At 40.2% G+C, this 19,940-nt stretch overlaps 1 protein-coding gene across 1 annotated transcript in view; it reads left to right on the top strand.

Annotated features, from left to right (window-relative positions):
• Positions 1-365: 365 nt before the first annotated feature.
• Positions 366-19,940, top strand: part of LOC111141718 (chromosome unknown C20orf194 homolog) — a 133,706-nt gene continuing 114,131 nt past the window's right edge. Inside the window, exon 1 of the mRNA XM_022494500.1 lies at positions 366-448. Coding sequence (XP_022350208.1) covers positions 366-448 — 83 coding nt within the window. The remainder of the gene's footprint in view (positions 449-19,940) is intronic.

Raw genomic sequence — 19,940 nt, 5'->3', positions numbered from 1 at the left:
TGGCTGGGGGCGCAGCAAAGAGCCCCACTCCATGATGCGGGGCCTGAGGACAGTGCAGAGCCGCGGCGTGGGAGCCCGCATCCTGGTGACCCGCGCTCCCAAGGTCCTGCTGGGCTGCCTCGCAGCTTAAGGAGGGCGCGGCCCTGCGGCGGTGCGCCCACTCCCATCCCAACGCGTGCCGACGCCCCCTCGGCCATCCTTGCGCGCGTCCGGCCCCGCCCCCGCCCCCGACGTGCCCCCGCGCGCCGCGCCCCCCGCCCACCCGGCACGCCCCGCCGCCCCGCCCGGCCGCAGCGGGCCTGGAGCAAGCCGGCGGGCCTGAGCGACCCTCGCAGCGGCAGCGTCTTTCTCCGCCGCTCGCCGCCATGGACGTGTATCCCCCGCACCGGCTGGGGCTGCCCCGCGCGCGGTCCCCCGGCGGCCCCGGCCGCGGGTCGCCCTCAGTCAGGTACGCGGGGCCGAGGCCATAGAGGAGCGGCCGGGCCGGGGGTTGCGGGCTGTGGGGGTCCGGCGACGCCTCCCGCCGCAGGGCGTGGTCCGACATGGCTTCCTTGCAGACGGTTTTCCTTAAACGGCTGCCTGGGGACGTTTTCCCAGGAAATGCGCCCTGTGTAGCGGCTCCCACAATGGCTCCCCTGTAGACAGCCCCACAGCGGCTCCTCCGTGGAGACCCCCTGCTATGACATCCCCGTCCCTGTAGGTTTCCCCCAGGAAAGGTTCCCCTGTGGAGAACCTCTGCAGTGGGTTCTCTATGAGTAACTCACTTGCCTTTCTCTTAGAATATTTCCCCCAGAAACGGCTGTCTGTGGAGAAACCCCCCCCCCCCCACACACACAGTAGCTCCCTTGGGTAGAACCCTTGAATGGGTTTCCCCAGAAACGGCTTACCTAAATCTCCTCTATAGTAGTTCTCCTCTAGAGCCTTTCTCCTTGACAGCAGCATCCCTAAAGAGTGCCCCCCCTCCCGCCCCTACATACATACACGCTGACAGCATCTTCACTATTGCGGGTTCCCCCACCTCCCCATGCCCCAGCCTGCATCGCGACGCTCCCTCATTCCACAATAGGAAGCTCAGGTTGGGGGAGGCGCAGGAGAGAAAACTAACTGGGTGAATAGGAAAAAGAGGCCCAAGTACCCCCCCCCCCCAAATTGGCGGACCCCAAGCCCCTGAGGAATTGGCAGACCCTAAGCCCCTGAGGCTAGAGACAGAGCCTCTGGGTGCCTAATGATGGGGAGGGTGAGAATGGGGAGGGTCTCTACCCCCTTTCGTTATAGGAAGACCAGTTTCCGATTTCTGCTCCCAGTGCCTTTGGGGCTGACCTTGATAGTCTGGGCATTGTTTGCGATGGAGCTGTTACGAGGCCGCCAGCAGAGTGTGGAGGTTGGAATGAAGGAGCATTTGCGGCAGAGATCGTTGAGAGAAGAAAGAAGAGAGAGAGAAATGGGCTTTGGGATCTGCTAAACTGTCATTAAACCAGAAGAGGGTTTTTTTTTTTAATTTTGTTTTGCTTTTTCTCTATTTTAGTAGCTTAGCGAAGCAAATACGTTTTTCCCTTGAAAGGAGGTTGTTAATTTATATGTGAAAAATGGTTCTTCTTGTATCCTTGTTATGGTACTTAAGGAATTGTATTTTTAACTTTTTGCTGGCCAGTCTGTTTTTTTGTTTTGTTTTGTTTTGTTTTTATATTGTTTTAACGAGAACAAATTCATGGAGAGTGAGAACTAAATCTTAAAATCCTGTCCTTTGCTTACTTCCTGACATTCCTTCCCCCACCCCTGTTTGTTGAATGAATAAAGGTTGGGAGAGATAGGGCTAGATACCCGTGGTTGCATTTGGGAGTCTTAATTTGCTTCTAATTTGGCAGGTGACATTGTTTGAATTCCTGCTCTTCTTTTCAGGGGAATTCCTTGTGTTCTAAGTGTTTAGCTCCTTATGGTAACCATCTCCAATCTGTCCTAACATTTCTGGCAGCCACTTTCACTGTTAGAAAGTATTTGAACTTTGTACAGAATAGAAACCACACAGGGTACTTCTTTTTTCTTTTCTTTTCTTTCTTTCTTTTTTTTTTTTTAAAGTAGGCTCCTACTCAGGACCCTGATAGCAAGAATTGCATGCTCTACAGTCTGAGCTAGCTAGGCACCCTTGCACGGGATATTTAGAATTTGGAGCAGCCATCCATTAAATCTAAGCTCTGTATAGACTTGGGGTTCATCCCAGATCATTTTGAGCTTAGGAATCTTGAGTTTTTGAAATTTTAGGAGAAAAAAGCTTCCCAGTGAACTCCATCTCTACAACTGCTGCTATCCTTGTTTCTAGGAACATGGCAGTGCACAGCATTTTTTTAAAAAATAGTGTTTTGTTGTTAGATTAATGATGGATAACTTTTTTTTTTAAAGGTTTATTTATTTATTTATTTATTTATTTGACAGAGGGAGAGAGTTCACAAGTAGGCAGAGACGCAGATGGGGGGGGGGGAACAGGCTCCCCGCTGAGCAGAAAGCCCAATGCGGGGCTCGATCCCAGGACCCTGAGACCCTGACCTGAGCCGAAGGCAGAGGCTTTAACCCACTGAGCCACCCAGGCGCCCCGGATAACTTTATTAATCATAAACTCTGAATCTTAAAACAAGTGGTTGAGTGAAATGTTGGTCTTCAGACAAGGGATAGTGCACGGAACCCCAAGGCCTGTTTTACCTTTGGTAAAGGAAATTGAGTCAAGGTTCTCCTCCTTTACCCTACTTCTACATAACAGAACATGCTTTTCTTACCCATTCAAGCCTTTCCCTGACTTTTGACATTGAATGGCAGTTATGGACTCAGCACTTTCCTGTCACCCATATTTGAATTCTTTGCAGCACTCCGACTCTGAGTGATGAAAGAGGCAGGCATAACTGGTGAAGTCGCATTCCTGAAGACCCATAGATAGCACTTTGTAAGTGTGTGTTTCCCTTCTAGCAATGGAGTTAATTTTCACAGATGGGGAATAGAGATCAGGAGTTAAAATGCTGTTGTTTAGAACTAGAAGCTGCTTTTTCAGGATGTGGTAGTCATTACTGCTGCGCATCAGCTATTTTTGGTTTCTGCCTCCTGGACATGTGGTACAATTATACTTGCCCCCTTGAATCTGGGTATGGCATTATGAGTTGCTTTTGGTCCATCAGTGTGTTCAGGAATGATGTGTATTCCTTCATGGTAAAAGCTTCCAGTGTATAATTTGCCACTATCTTTCCCTTTACTGTGGTGTCTGTTAGTGCTTCAGGTGGTGGCAAGTCCATCAGTCTGGGACTCAGAGCAAACTTCAAGGTGACTTATGTTTGACATGTAGAGCGATTAGTAAACCTTCATTGTTTCAAGGCACTGAGATTTTGGAATTATTACCAAGTAATTCTCTTGACTGGTACTAAATCTCCCCTACAGTAGTTCTCCTCTAGAGCCTTTCTCCTTGACATCCCTAAAGAGTACCCCCCTTATGTTTTCCTACTTCAAAGGAAGGGAGCCAGGCTCCCTGCTGAGCAGAGAGCCCGATGTGGGGCTTGATCCCAGGACCCTGGGATCATGACCTGAGCTGAAGGCAGAGGCTTAATCCACTGAGCCACCCAGGCTCCCGCCATTTTACTCCTCTTTATACAAATAATTCAACATACACTGGGCTAGGTGTTGTGAGACAAATAAGGTAGTCCATTGCCCTCAAAGAGCACCTTTATAAGTGGAAAGAGACAAGAATGGTGCAAATCATAATACAAAGAGTTGAGAAATAACTACTGAGGAAGAAATAGGGCTGAAGTAATAATAATGTAAGAAGGTATAGTCGATTTTGAGTTTGACTGTTGGAAGAATGAAATTGTCATTTACTGATACTGGGAACACTGGATTTAGAGCATTTTTGTGGAGAAAGGGAGTTCAGATTTGGCCTTACTCATTTTGAGTTGCCTAATAGATATCCAAATGGAGATCTTGGATAAGCAGTTGGATATATTAATCTGGAGTTCAGGAGAAAAACTGGAACTGGAAATATTGTGCTGATGTCTCTCACATTTTTATTTAGATCTTTGAGACTGGGTAGAGATCCCGAAAACAAATTAGATAGAGAAGACTAACATGCAAGCCCTGGGATATCCCGTCTAGGAAAGACAGTGTAACAGTTCCAAATTCTAATGAAAAGTAGCTTCCTACTTCTGAGATGGGAGAAGAATCCAGGACAGTCATGGGAAGCCAAATAATAAGTACCATTGGTGGGCTGATGAGGAATATGAATAGTCTATTAGATTTGGTAATATAGAGGTCATTGGTGACCTTGACAAGAACAGGTTTGGTGCAATGGGTTCAAGAGAAAATAGAGGAGGAGAATTGAAGACAGTGAGTGTAGATAGTCATAATGATGTTGTTTCAAGGACTGAAGAGCAGAGCAGCAAGGCTGTGGCTATGAGAGAGAGGAGAATAATGCAGCTATGGCTATCAGAGAAAGCAGAGAAATGGGTCTGGTTAGAAGGGTTAAAGTGTTAAGAGTTCTTTTGTTTTTAGGTGGACAGACATTATAGCCTTCCTAAAACAAAGTTGATGGGAATGATGGAGTACAGAGAGGGAAATTGATTATTAAAAGAAGAAAGGGACTATTGCAGGGGTGAAGTCCTTGAGCAGTTTGAGAGGGAATTGGATCTAGGACATAAATGGATATATTAGCCTCAGACTATATAGGTGCATGGACAGTTCATCTGTGGTGAGTATATAGACCCAAATGCTGGTGTGTTGGTAGCTTGGTGGTGGGAGAAAATGAAAATTCTCTTCTGTTTACTTCTGTATTTGCCATTAAATAGGAAGGCAGATCTTCAGCTAAAAATGAAGAGTAGAGAAGGTGTTAGAAGTTTGAGAAGAAAGAAGGTGTAAAATCCATCCAAGAGAGTTGGGGAAAATTAGTTGAATAAAGAAATGTTTTAGGATTGCCAGGCAGCTACAAGTACCCATTTGCTCTTTGTTGTCATAAATTTAAGGTGAGACCCGGTTAGCATGGTTGTATGATTTTCCTTCAGCTTTGTTGAGCTGTTTGGAGGTGGATACTGTGGAAGGGAGTGGCTCAAGTAGGGTAGAGGACATCATTGGAAAACTGGAATAAAGGAACTGAGAGGTAAGGATAGTGGGAGGATTGCCTGTCTTAGTGCTTACTGAAATTATGAATGAAGATAGAGAAGTAATAATAGCAAAAGAGATAGTGATCAAGAAGCTAAAAATCTTTAGGGAATGTAGAGAACTGAATGACCCAGAGATTTGTAGTATTTGTAACAAGAAGGGCTAGCGGGTGGTTATTGTTTGATGGCATGAAGATTTCACCCAAAATAAAATAAAGCAAGAAGTTAAATAAACAAATAAACTAATTATGGTTGATTGATTGATTTTTCGCAAAACCAGAGGATATGAGTTTCCAGATCAAAAGGACATTTCAGTAGTCCGGCACAAGTAGTTTAAAAATATCCTTGCTGAGGTAGATCATGAAATTTTTGAGTGCTATAGAGTCAAAAGAATAGCTACAAATAGATAGGGTCAGGAATCATAGGATTGCAGCAAGACTGGAAACTAGAAGATAATGGAGAAACAATGCCTTCTGAAGGAAGTGGATTCTTTCCCAGAATTCAATATCCAGCCATACTCTCAAGCAGGTTTGAGGGATGGTTAAAGATATTTCACACATGCTGGTTCTCCAAGTTTGACCTTACGTGCACCCTTTATTAAGAAGCCACTGGAAGATGTGCTCTAGCAAAACAGTCTGACTAAGGGGTTCCTGTGCTGGGGATCCTCTATACCATGTACAGGTGGAGTTTCTTCCTTGATAAGGGACTCATAAGAAAGGGCTTTCTTTGTTACCCCTGGAAATTACCAAAGGCCTGGGACCATTTTTTATTGCCATTTCCCACATTGCTTGCCCTGGTACTTAGATCAGTGTCTGGCACCTAGACAGCATTCACTAAATATGAACTGCTGTTGTAAGCTATTATGAAATATTGCTTGCACTCATTATTTGTTGAATGAATAGAGAATAGTTACAGGGGAAGCTGTGGGCTATGTTAAATTTCATAAGTGTTCAGAGAACGAAAAATCACACGTGAGCTAGTTGGTGAGAAGTGGTTCATGACAGTGATGATCTACGGGAACACTTCAGTAGAGCCTCACAGAGGCAAGTTATCTCTTCAGGTGATACTTAATGGCCAGTGGCCAATACCTATGGCACTCTTTTGGCTTTACAGATCTACAGAAATAATAATTGCTGTTGTACAGATGGTCTCTGCCTTAAGAAAACTCAGAATGCAAAGTACTGTATATATGAAAATACAAAGTTTTACCTCCAGTATACTTGCTTAGATGCTGGCCAGGGATGCTTGGTGTGGTGCCTGTAGAAGCAAAGAGTGTTTGCTTAGTTAGGCTTTTACGGTCTTATTTCTGACCCAGAGGTAGAGGTCTCAGTATCTGCCTTTTCACTTGTGTCTGAGATGACTGTGTACTGAGAACTCTTATTTATTGAATATGGTGGCATTTATAGTGTATGGTATCTTAAAAATGTTTCATATGAAGCTCTTGGGCTTTTCTGTGATATTCTGATTTTTAGAGAAGGGAGTAAATGAGATGCAGATCCACTCGAGAGTTACACAGCTTAAATTATTATTTTGCCCTGAAAGTTTAAAAAAAGGAGAAGGAAAAGGGTTTGCAGTGTGGGTGTTTAAAACTTTTGTCTGTGATTTTGAGCCCTGGTTTGAGGAAAAGTCAGCTCATTTGGCATGCTTTTCGTTTTCAACTTCTTATTTTGAAATAAACGATTTTAGATTTATAGATGAATTGCAGATAATGCTGTTGAGTGTTCCTATGTAGCCTTCCTCTAGCTTACTCTAATGTTAACATCTTACATATAACCACGCACATTTATCAAAACTAAGAAATTAATAACGGTATAGTGCTTTAATTTATTAAGTAAACTTTTGTTTACTTGGCTTTTAGCACTCTGGACTATTTATTTGAATTTCCGCAGTTTTCCCACTAACGTCTTTTTTCTACTCTAAGATCCATTCAAGGATCCCACATTGCATTTATATTTGGCATGCACTTAATAGTCAAAGAAGTGAGGGAAAGTAATTGTGGATGCTTTCTGAATGAAGACTTGTGAAACTGACTTTACAAAGAGCAGATTGTGTGAGGAAATGCTCAGAGAAAGCCAGAGAAAAGGAAGAAAATGGAAAGTAAGATGTTACACAGGGCATTGTGAATAGACTTCCAGATAACAATTTCCATTTGTGATAGGTAGGTAGCATTTTCTGAAGTCCTTAAATTTAGTTTGTGGAGTGTCTTATAAACCCCAGTTCATGAAATATGTGTAGACTTGAACTGCAGTTGGGCATCAGTTTTACCCATTTTAGGTAAGGTGGCCTATTGGTTAAGAGCTACATTTGGCAGCTGGTAAAAGATCCTTAACGATAATGACTTAATGTAAGGGTTTATTTTTTCTTGCAAAAGATGTCCATCTAAGAGCAGGCTAGTCCTGGTGTGAAGTCATCAGGGAGGGAACTGGGCCTCTTCTGTGTATTTTTGTGCTCTTAGCAAGTGGATTCCATGGCTTCATGGTCACAAAATGGCTGGAAGAACTCCAGCTATAATGTCTGTCAGGCAAGGGGAAGGAGAAGGGACGGTTCTCCTAGTTAAGTCGGCTCTTTCTTTTCAGAGAGTTTCTCCAGAAGCTTCCACATGGTGGCTCCTGCATGTCTCATTGGTCAGCTCTAGAAGCAGAGAAACTGGGCCATTACTGCCCCAAATAAAATTGGGCTACTGTGAATGAAAAAGAAGGGGAGAATGGATATGGATTAGGTAGCTGATTGCCTCTCCCACAGGGAGGTAATGATGTGGAATGAAAGTTATATTGCTTAAGATTACTGATGGGTCCGGTGAACTACATGAAACATGAAAGTGCTGGGAGGGGAAAAAAAAAAAGGAAAGTGCTGGAAGAAAATTAAAGTCATCAAGTATTTAATGATGCTAGTGATTTCTCATTCATATCTTGTGTGTGTATGTATGTGTCCTTTCAGTTTAAGTCAGTTACAGTCAGTAGTTAACCACGTTCTAACATTGGGATTGCTTTTTCGATTGCCAGTTGTTGCTCTAGCAAAGACATTGGTGGGCAATGACATTTACTGCCTTGCTACACATCTTGCCTTTTTGCCTTTCTTCCAAGTCTCTAGGTTTTTCCTAGTGGGGTTTTTTTGTTGTTGTTGTTTTCTTTTTCTTTTCTTTTTTTTTTTTTTTTGGTCTTTTTATTTTTAAGATTTTATTTTCAGGTAATCTCTACACCCAATGTGGGGCTTGAACTCAAATCCCTGAGATCAAGAGTCACATACTCCCCTGACTGAGCAGCCAGACACCCCCCAAGGGGTGTAAATAATTGCCATTTTAACTCAGGGCCAAGTTTATTAAACCCTACTAGTCCTATAGTAGCTCCTTTTAATTAGTATCTGAAGCCTAAATTAATGCTTATAAGGCTTGTTTGTATTATTCTTACAGTTGACTTTCCCCCCAGCATTTTATTATGAAAGTGCTCATAAGTACAGGAAAGTTGAAAGAATTTTCAGTGGCATTCATGTGTATCCATACGTAGATTATACACTTTTAATATATTTGCTAATATTTGCCTTATATATCCATTCCTCTATCAATGAATCCATCCTATATTGTGATATTTCCTTTTTACAGCTTTTTAAAGTAAGTTATAGATATGTTTCCTGGAATTGATTTTCTGTTAAGAAGAATGCTTTCTATTGCAAATGACAGAAATCCAACTCAAAGGTTTTAAGTAAGAAGAATATTGCCTTATGTGACTTGAAGGAATAATAGGGAGATAGCCTTCCTACAGGAAGAGGTGTAGAAACTGGAGCCTCCAGAACTGAAACCAAAACTCTTCTATCATAATAGTTGCCTCTATCCATACAGCCCCAAATACACATTCTTTCTATGTGTATTACTATGACCCTTGAGGCCATTTCTTCTAGGTCTAAAATGAGGAAATCCCTGGTAAGTACTCCCCTTACCATGGCTTGTTCCTGGGTAAGTCAAAATTGGAAACTGTGGCAAAGAAGGAGCACAGTGTTTGTTATCAAGGGAGGTAGAAGTGGAAAGCATGCTGAGTTAAGTATATACCTCAGAAAACTTGCCACTTGCTTTCTTCTGAGGCTGGCATAATCCTGGTACTTGACAAGGAGAACTACAAGTGCAAAAATTCTTTTTGTTTTTTTAAAGATTTCACTTATTTATGTGATAGAGATTACAAGTAGTCAGAGAGGCAGGCAGGGAGAGAGAGGAGGAAGCAGGCTCCCTGCTGAGCAGAGAGCCTGATGTGGGGCTCGATCCCAGGACCCTGGGATCATGACCTGAGCTGAAGGCAGAGGCTTTAACCCACTGAGCCACCCAGGTGCCCCTACAAGTGCAAAAATTCTAAATAAAACAATAGTATATTGAATCTAGAAGTATGCTGAAAACAACTTTATACATAAGTAGAATTTGTCCAGAAATGCGAAAGTTGTTTATCATCAGGAAATCTACCAGTGAGGGGTGCCTGGGTGGCTGTGTCAGTTAAATGTCTGCCTTTGGCTCAGATCATGATCCAGGGGTTCTGGGAGCAAGTCCCACATCAGGCTCCTTGCTCAGTGGGCAGCTTGCTTCTCCCTCTGCCTGCTGCTTCCCCTGCTTGTGTGTGCACTCTCTGTCTCTCTGATAACTAACTAACTAAATAAATAAAAATGAATAAAATCTACCAATGAAATGAACACACTAGTAGATGCCCCCAATCTGCTATTTAAAAACTTAATAGTCATTCTTGATTTGAATCAAATAATATAATAAGGTTTCAGCTAATATAATAAGATAAACAAAAGAGGGGTGCCAGGGTGCCTCAGTTGGTTAAGGTTTTGACTCTTGATCTAAGCTCAGGTCTTGATTCAGGGTTATGAGTTCAAGCCCTGCATTGGGCTCCATGCTGGGCATGGAGCCTACTTAATAAAAAAGATGGTAAGCAAAAGAAATGATCATCTGCTTCTTGCGGTAGGCTCTTAATTGGTCTCTCAGGTTCTACTCTTGTCCCCCTTTGGTCTGTTTCCAATACAGTAAATACAGTGATCTTACAAAAATATAAGTCATCTCATATGAGTCATCCTTATTTTCAAAACACTCCAAGAAAAATCTCAAATCATGAGCTTTGACAAGACTCTAATCCAGCTTCCACCTTTTTTTTCCCCCCTTTATCTCCTATTACTACTGTCTTCCTCACTTTGCTGTAAACATTGCTGCTTCCAGACCTTTGCAATTACTGTGCACCTTGCTCTCTGGCATCCTTCAGGGCCAAACCTTTCCTCTACCTCTCTTTAAAACAGCAGCCCACCCTCCTCTTAGGACTCTCAAGCCTCCACTTATCACCATATGATAAATGTATTTTTCCTATTTATTTTTATTTCTCCCTCACTCATTTCCCAATTAGAATGTAAGTCCTAGATGCTCCTAAGTGGCTCAGTCGGTTAAACATCTGACTCTTGATATCAGCTCAGGGTTTGTTTGTTTTTTTTTTAATTTATTTGACAGATAGAGATCACAAGTAGGCAGAGAGACAGGCAGAGTGGAGGAAGCAGGCTCCCTGCTGAGCAGCGAGCCCGATGGGGGGCTTGATCCCAGGACGCTGGGATCATGACCTGAGCCCAAGGCAGAGGCTTTAACCCACTGAGCCACCCAGGCGCCCCTCAGCTCAGGTCGTGACCTCAGGGTTGTGAGTTCAAGCTTTGTGTAAGAAAGAAAATGTAACTTGTGAAAAAATAAATGAAATGTAAATTCTCCTATTTTCATTGCAAGGGTTTTTGCCCTTTTACTAATTGCTAAGTCCTCCCCCCAGCTCTTGAATAACCAGTGCCTGACACACGGTAGGTCCTCAGTAAAAATGTGATGAATTAATAAGTTGGAATAAAAGTTGTAAATATTGAAGAGATAAAACCACTATGTTTTACTACTTGGAAAACTATGATAATAGATAAAGGTCTTAGAACTGGGTTTATCAAATAGTTTGAAAAAGGTAATGGATTCAAGATGACATTCAAAACGGGAACAAAAACTATAAAATACCTAGGAGTCAATATAATAAGAAATATGTAAAACTTACATAAATAAAAATATAAAACTTGACAGAAGGACATAAACAGGAGAGGAATGAAGGAGCGATGCATCACGTTCCTGAGTGGGAAGCTCAATGCTGTCCAGATTCAGTATGCTCATAATACAAATTCTCAACGGGAATTTGTCTGTACTTGACAAACTTATTTTATAATTCTTCTTAAAAAGAAAATGTTCAGGAACCCTGGTGGCTCAGTTGGTTAAGCGTCTGCTCTGATCATGATCCCAGAGTTCTGGGATCAAGTCCCTCATCAACCTCCTTGCTTGTCAGGGAGCCTGCTCCTCCCCCTGCCTGCCACTCCCCCTGCTGGTGCTCTCTACTGCGTGCTCTCTCTGACAAATAAATAAGATCAAAGAAAGAAAGACAAAATGTTCAGGGGTGCCTGAGTGGCTCCAGTGGTTTAAGTGTCTGCCTTTGGCTCAGGTCATGAGATCGAGCCCACGTTGGTATCCCCCTCAGTGGGGAGTCTGCTTCTCCTTTTCCTTTGCCTCTTCCTTCCACTCATGTGCTCTGTCCCTCTCTAATGAATAAATAAATCTTAAAAAAAAAAAAAAAAGAAAATGTTCAATAAAAGCCATGATCTTTGAAACAATGATAGAACTTGCCCTTTAAGATATAAAAATAACCCATTTATTGCAAAGTTCAAGTAATAATTTTGGTTGTTTTTTAAGTATACTATTTTTGAGAGACTAGATCAAATAATGATCAAATATATGGATCCTGCTTTATATAATAATTTAGCATATGCTAAAAGTGGCTTTCTACATCAGAGGATGAAAAGGATTGTGGTTTGGAACAGTCATTTATATTTTGGAGGAAAAATACAGTTATATTGGGTCACCTGGGTTGCCCAGTCAGTTAAGCATCTGCCTTCTGCTTAAGTCTCAGGGTCCTCCAATCAAGTAGCTTCAGGCTTCCTGCTCTTTCTGCCCCTCCCCCAGCTCATAAAATAACACAGTTATATTCCTGCTTCACAAAAGTAAAAAAGCAAGTTCCAGAGGAGCAAAGAGCTGAATGTTTAAAACACACACACACACACACACACACACACACACACACAAAATTAAATAATTGGCGTTTTATTTTTTTTATAATACTGAGTGGGGAAGACAAAAGGAAGACCTAAAACTCCTAAGCCTAAAGATAGAGTTAGGCAGATTTAGTTAAATAAAACTTGACATCTCCTGCATGAAAAAGATATCATAAACAAAGTCTAGCAGTTTCAAGAAAATATTTGCAGCATATGGCCAAAATATGGCTTTTGAAATATGGAATATGTAAATTATTCAGAACACCCCCTCCTATGACTAAATAGAAAATGAGTCAAGAACAAGAATATGCATTCACAGAAAAGGAAATATAGATGATCAATAAACATTTGACAGTCTCCCTAGTGATTAGGGAGAAATGTAAAAGTATGATAATGAGGGGCGCCTGGGTGGCTCAGTGGGTTAAGCCTCTGCCTTCGGCTCAGGTCATGATCTCAGGGTCCTGGGATCTAGGCCCACATCGGGGCGGGGGAGGGGGGGGAGGGGGGGGTCTCTGCTCAGCGGGGAGCCTGCTTCCCCCTCCCCCTCTGCCTGCCTCTCTGCCTACTTTTGATCTCTTCCTCTCTGTCAAATAAATAAAATCTTTAAAAAAAAAAGTATGATAATGAGAATTAGGTGAAGAGTGATAACACATAGTTTAAAAAGTTGTGGGGAAACAGGTACTCTGGTATACTGTAGGTGACTGTTTTAAGAAAACAATTTGGCAACATCTATCAAAATTTAAAATGCAGGTACTTCTTAACTGGGCAGTGCTACTTTTTAGGTCCCTCCCTTGCAGAAATTTTTACAGTGCCAAAGATGGATATAGTTATTCTTTGAAGCATTATTTGCGATTACGAAAACAATATCCTGAATGTTCAGTCAGAGTGGCTGGTTAAATAAAAACAAAAGAATATAGTATGGCACTTTTAAAAAATGCAGTTGAGTTCTGTGTACTAACTTGGAAAGGTCTTAAGGTACAATGTTCAGTGAAAACATGTTGCAGAGCAGTTATGTATCAAATGATTATTTTATGTAAAAATAATCCAACCCCCCAGAAAACTCACCCAAACTAAACGTTACAGAGAGATTCACACCAATTTGTTCACAGCAGTTTTCTGTGATAAAGTTAATCAGATTAGTATGAGGATTCACTTTGTGAAACAATCAAAACATAAAGCGTATAGGACAATATATTCAATACTTACTTAATTTTGGAAAATTAAAAAGTTAAAGTCACACACAAAAAAACTGGCAGAAATAAAATTTTCAGGTTTTTTGTCCTTCATTTCCAGGGAACCAGGATAATGAAATATAAACAAGAAATATACCTAGCTGTGTATATAGTAACTTATAAAAGCAGTGAGGAGTGAATTAACTATTATAAAACCAAAGATGGGAAAAACAGAGATGACTGGCAGTTTAGGATTCGGAAATACTGTGTCTGTGGCAAACTTTATTGTCAGGACATCAGTGAGGTGTAGCAGAAAGGAAAAGTTCAGAGTTAAGGTATCTGGTGGTTTTACATTTTGATGCTGCTAATCCTGGCTCAACCTTACGATTTTGGGTGAACTGCTTCTGTTTAGGTCTTGGCTTCTTCACTTTATTATCTATCATATGTAGATTCTGAATCTGAACCCAAGGAGAGTCAGAAATAAAGTATAGTGTACAAGCAGCATATTTGACATAAACCACATTAGTGGGTCTGCTTGGACGATAGGTATTCTGAAAGAGGAACTTTGTAAAGCCATGGTGACTCAGGCCATCTGTCTACCTAGGATGTGCTAGCCATGCCCAGGTAAACCCGGAAGATAGAGGGCAGTGCTCTTGCTGGTTGTGGTGTATGTTTGAAAGTTTCTATTGAAAAAAAGAGAGACTGGTGGATATACAACAAACTCAGTGGTGATCTCTGGGGGTCAGGAACAATGACAATTTTAATATCCCATTTTTTTCATCAAAGAAAGGATAATAAATACTTTACATGTGGCACCAAGGTAAATAAAAGCAAGTATGCCAAAATGTTAATAGAGGCTAATTCTGGATGCTGGGAATACCTGTGATTGTGGTTTTCCCTATACTTAGTGTTTTGTTTTTTTTTTTAAACAGGTAAGTATTTCAGTAAGTGACAAGTTTAATGGTTCAGTGACAATAGGTTATGTTCTGGTTAAGAATTAAATTTGGGAAGCAGGAAAATGTTTAAGGAAAGAACTGAATTTACCTTTATTCATTTGACTGGAAAATAAGAGATACTAATTAGGATAATGTTTTACTCTGGGAAAAGGAAGGTCTTTCTATATTTTATCTGCTTCCACTTTATTTGGCAAAGATACTTGTGGAAAAGAAATGCTTTTTGCTCCTATTCTCAGTATTGTCTTGGCTTTCCACAGCAGCAGTTGAGGGAGCTGTTTGTTTCCTGGTCACGTGACATAGTCATGCTTTTTGTCACTGGCTGGTGGTTAGTTTGAAAACCAAAGAGCTCTTGGTAACCTTGGCAGTCAGTCTGTCTGCTGTTCACATGGGTTAGGAAATGAGCCAAAGGACCAACTCGATAAAATATTTCTAGTGCAGAGAATGATTGCAAGATTGATCTTGTAGTAAACATGAGAGGAGAGGGGCAGATAACCATTTCCCAGGGAAAGGTTTCTTACTTTAATCTTGATCTTCTTGCAGTTTCTGTTCTGCCACTTCTAAAACCCTAAATTGCTCCACCGTTACCTTCAACCCCAGATTTTTATTAAGAAAATGTTCAAACAATACAGAAAAGGTGAAAGAGTAGTACGGTGAATATTTGATAACCCACCACTTAGAGTCTGTAATTTTTAATTTTTAACAGTTTTGCTATTTGTGTTGTCTTTCTTTTCTTTTCCTCATTCTGGTTTTCTGTTAAACCCTTTCCAAGTGAGTTACAGATAGCATGACATTGCTAAGTACTTCCTCATGTATCTGCTTAAAAAAAGAAAGAACATTCTAGGTATAAATACAATTAACATCTCACTTAAGAAAATTAACAGTAATTCCCCTACTAACGTCAGATACCCAGTTCATACATTTTTCCAGATGTCTCGTGGATATTTCCCTGTTTTTGTTTTTTTTTTAATCAAATTAAGGTTTTTACATTACATTTTATTATTTACTCTCTCACATTAGAAGAGTTCTCCCTCTTTGTTCTTTATGTTTAACATGGCATTGACTTTTTTAACCTAAATTTTTTTTATTTGTGGTGAAATACCTGTAACAAAATTTACGATCTTAACCATTTTTTAAATACATATTTCTTTACATACATTCATACTGTTGTGCTATAATCCCACTATTCACCCACAGAACCGTTTTCATCCTATAAAACTCTGTACCTATTAAACAGTAACCCCACTTCTTTCCCCCAGCCCAATACCACTACTGTAGTTTCTGTCTCTGTAAATTTGAATATTGTAGGTATCTCCTAAAAATGGAATCATATGATATTTGTCTTTTGGGGAATGGCTTATTTTTCACTTACTATAATGTCTTCAAGGTTCATCCATCTTTTTTAGCATGCTTCAGAATCTCCTTTCTTTTAAGATTGAATAATCTTGGGGTGCCTGGGTGGCTCAGTGGTTTAAAGCTCTGCCTTCAGCTCGGGTCATGATCCCAGGGTCCTGGGATCGAGCCCTGTATCGGGGCTCTCTGCTCAGCAAGGACCCTGCTTCCCTTCCTCTCTCTCTCTGCCTGCCTCTCTGCCTACTTGTGATATCTGTGTGTCAAATAAATAAATAAAATCTTTAAAAAAATTGAATAATCTTCCACTGTATGTATATTCCACTGTTTGTTTATTCATGTCAGTGATACTTGTTTCTACCTTTAGACTACAGCAAATAATGCTGCTGTGAGCATGGGTATACAAATGTCTCTTCAAATCCTTGTTTTCAGGTTTTTGTTTTTTTTTTAATATATATATATACCCAGAAGTGGAAGTTCTGGATTATAAAATAATTCTATTTTAAAAGTTTTCCCTCCCTTTACCCCTCTATTTTTAATTTTTTGAGGAACTGCCATACGGTTTTCCACAGCAGCTACAGTTTTACATTCTCATCAGCAGTGCTCAAAGATTCCTATTTCTCCCGATCCTTGCTTTTTTTTTCTTTTTTTAATAGTAGCTATCCTAATTTGTGTGGGATTAGTATTTCTTTGTTGTTTTGATTTGCATTTCCCTCATGATTAGTGATGTTAAATGTCTTTTCATGTGCTTATTGCCCATTCATATATCTTCTTTAAAGAAATATGTATTCTGGGACGCCTGGGTGGCTCAGTTGGTTAAGCGGCTGCCTTCGGCTCAGGTCATGATCCCAGCGTCCTGGGATCGGGTCCCACATCGGGCTCCTTGCTCGGCGGGGAGCCTGCTTCTCCCTCTGTCTCTGCCTGCCTCTCTGCCTACTTGTGATCTCTCTCTCTCTCTCTGACAAATAAATAAATAAAATCTTTAAAAAAAAAAAAAGAAATATGTATTCTAATATTTTGCCTATTTTGAATGGGTTTTTGTGTGTGTGTTTGTATGGTTGAATTATAAGAGTGCTTTATATATTCTGGATATTAGTCTCTTACCAGATACATGATTTACAAATATCTCCTCTCATTCTTTGGTTTGCCTTTTCACTTTGTTGATTGTGTCCTTCTGTGAACGTAAGTTTTTAATTTTGATAAAGTCTAAGTTGCGTATTTTTTATTCTGTTACCTGTGCTTTTGGTGTCTAGCAATATATCATTGCCAAATCCATTTCATGAAACTTTTCCCATATGTCTTCTAAAAGTTTTATGCTTTCAGATTTACATTTAGGTCTTTTTTCTCTTTTGAGTTTAATTTTATATATGGTTGTAAAGTTAAGGATCCAAGTTTATTCTTCCTCATCTAGATATACAGTGTTCCCAAAGCCATCTGTTGAAAAATTGTCCTTTCAGGTGCCTGGGTGGCGCAGTTGGTTAAGTGTCTGCCTTCAGCTCAGGTTATGATACCAGGGTCCTGGGATCAAGCCCCACGTTGGGCTCTCTCTGGGGCCCAGAGAGAGCTGGGGAGTTGCTTCTCCCTCTCCCTCTGCCTGCCCCTCCCCCTGCTTGTGTGCTCTTTCTCGCTCTCTTTCTCTTCAAATAAATAAAATCTTTTAAAAAGTAACTGTCCTTTCTCAGTGCATGGTTTTGGTGCCCTTATGAAAAATCATTTGACTGTGAGGATATTATAGTGAGTGAAATAAGCCAGTCTCAAAAAGAGTTTCTTTCAAGCTCTCTGTTCCATTCCATTGGTCATAATGTCTATCTTTGTTCCAGTACCACCCTGTTTTGATTACCATAGCTTTGTAGTTACTGTTGTAATCACGAAGTGTGTCCTTCAGCTTTGTCCTTCTTTTTCAATATGGTTTTGGGAATTCTGGGTCCCTTGAGATTTCTTATGAATTTTAGAATGGATTTTTTTATTTCTACAAAAAAAATCATTGGGATTTTGATAGGGATTATGCTGAATCTGGAGATCACTTTCTGTAGTATTGACAGTTTAATAATATGAAGGCTTCCAGTACATGAACATGGATGTATTTCCATTATTGGTGTCTTCTTTAATTTCCTTTAGAAATATATGAATGATCCAGTTTCTCTGAATCCTCCCTAGCATTTTGGTATTGTCACTGTTTGTTACCTTATCTTTTCTAATGGATATGTAGTGATATCTTGTTGTGGTTTTAATTTGCATTTTCCTAATGGATAATGATGTAGAACATGTTTTCAGGTGTTTATCTGCCATCTCCATATCCTCTTTGAAGAAATGTTTCTTTATGCCTTTTACCCATTTTCTAATTGGATTTTAATTTTTTTACTGTTGTTTTAAGAGTTCTTTATATATTCTACTTTGTCAGATATGTGATATAAATATGTTCTCCCAGTCTGTAGCTTGTCTTCTCATTCTTTGAACAGGGTCTTTCACAAAGCAAAAGTTTACAATTTTGATGAAATCCAGTTTATTGATTTTTTTTCTTTCATGGATTATACTATTGGTATCAAGTCTAAGAATTTCATTAAATTTTAAGTTCTGAAGATTTTCTTTTGTTATCTTCTAAAGATTTTATAGTTTTGGGACACCTGGGTGGCTCAGTCGGTTGAGCAGCTGTCTTCAGCTCAGGTCATGATCCCAGAGTCCTGGGATCGAGCCCCGCATCATATGGCTCTCTGCTCGGCAGGGACCCTGCTTCTCCCTCTCTCTCTGCCTGCCCATCTGCCTACTTGTGCTTTCTCTCTGTGTCAAATAAATAAATAAAATCTTTAAAAAAAAAAAAAAAACTAAAGCTTTTTTATTTTCATATTCAAAATTTTAAATTTGTGACCTATCCTGAGTTCATTTTTGTATAAAGTACGAAATTTAGGTTGAGGTTCATGTTTTTGTCTGTGGATATCATTTGCTCCAACACCATTTATTGAAAAGGCTATCCTTCCATTGTATTGCTTTTGAACCCTTATCAGAAATTAATTAGCTGTATTTGTGTAGGTCTATTTCTGGCAGTTGTTTTGTTCCATTGATATATGTGTCTGTCTTTCAATCAGTACCACTCAGTCTTGAGTACTTTTAGCTGTATAATAAGTCTTGACATGAGAGTGATTCCTCTCCCTATTTTTTCTTCTTCCAAAAATGTTTAACTATTCTAGTTCCTTTGCCTTTCCATGTAAGCTTTGGGTTAATCTTATCTATATCTACAGAAAATCTTGCTGGAATTTTGAAGGGATTGTGTTAAACCTTTACATCAATTTAGGGAGAATTGACATCCATACTATCTTGAGTCTTCCAATCCATGGACAGTGTCTCTTCATTTACTTAGATCTTCTTTGATTTCCTTTTTTAAAAAGATTTTATTTACATATTTAGAGAGAGAGAAAGAGCACATGTGAGCAGGGAGAGAGGGGCAGAGAGGGAGGGAAAGGGAGAGAAGCTGCAGCACAAAGAGCATGGAGTTTGATGTGGGGCTTTATCTCACCACCCTGAGATCGTGACCAGAGTCGAAATCAAGAGTCTGATGCTCAACCAACTGAGCTACCCCGGTGCCCCTTCTTGATTTCCTTTATCAGTATTTTACAGTTTTAGCATGTAAATCCTGTATGTTTTGTTAAATTTGTATTTAAATGGCATTGTGTTTTTAATTTTGGTTTCCATGTGTTCATTGCTTTGATACAGAAAAAGAGTTGATTTATATATGTTGACCTTGCAACATTGTTGAACTCACTTATTCTAGGATATTTTTAGTAGATTTCAAGAGATTCTCTACATAGGCCGTTGTGTCATCTGCAGATAAGGATGGTTTTATTTCCTCCTTTTCAATATGTATGTCTTTTTTTTTTTTTTAATTTATTTATTTATTTTTTTTATTTAAGTTTTATTTTTTTTAAACATATAATATCTTTTTATCCCCAGGGGTACAGGTCTGTGAATCGCCAGGTTTACACACTTCACAGCACTCACCATAGCACATACCCTCCCCAATGTCCATAATCCCACCCCCCCAACCCCCTCCCCCCATTAACCCTCAGTTTGTTTTGTGAGATTAAGAGTCACTTATGGTTTGTCTCCCTCCCAATCCCATCTTGTTTCATTTATTCTTCTCCTACACCCTTAACCCCCCATGTTGCATCTCCTCTCCCTCATATCAGGGAGATCATATGATAGTTGTCTTTCTCCGATTGACTTATTTCGCTAAGCATGATACCCTCTAGTTCCATCCACGT

The sequence above is a fragment of the Enhydra lutris genome, unplaced genomic scaffold (genome assembly GCF_002288905.1).
Source record: "Enhydra lutris kenyoni isolate GAN:26980312 unplaced genomic scaffold, ASM228890v2 scaffoldscaffold6, whole genome shotgun sequence".
NCBI lineage: Eukaryota > Metazoa > Chordata > Mammalia > Carnivora > Mustelidae > Enhydra > Enhydra lutris.
This window is presented reverse-complemented; position numbering and strand designations above follow the sequence as displayed.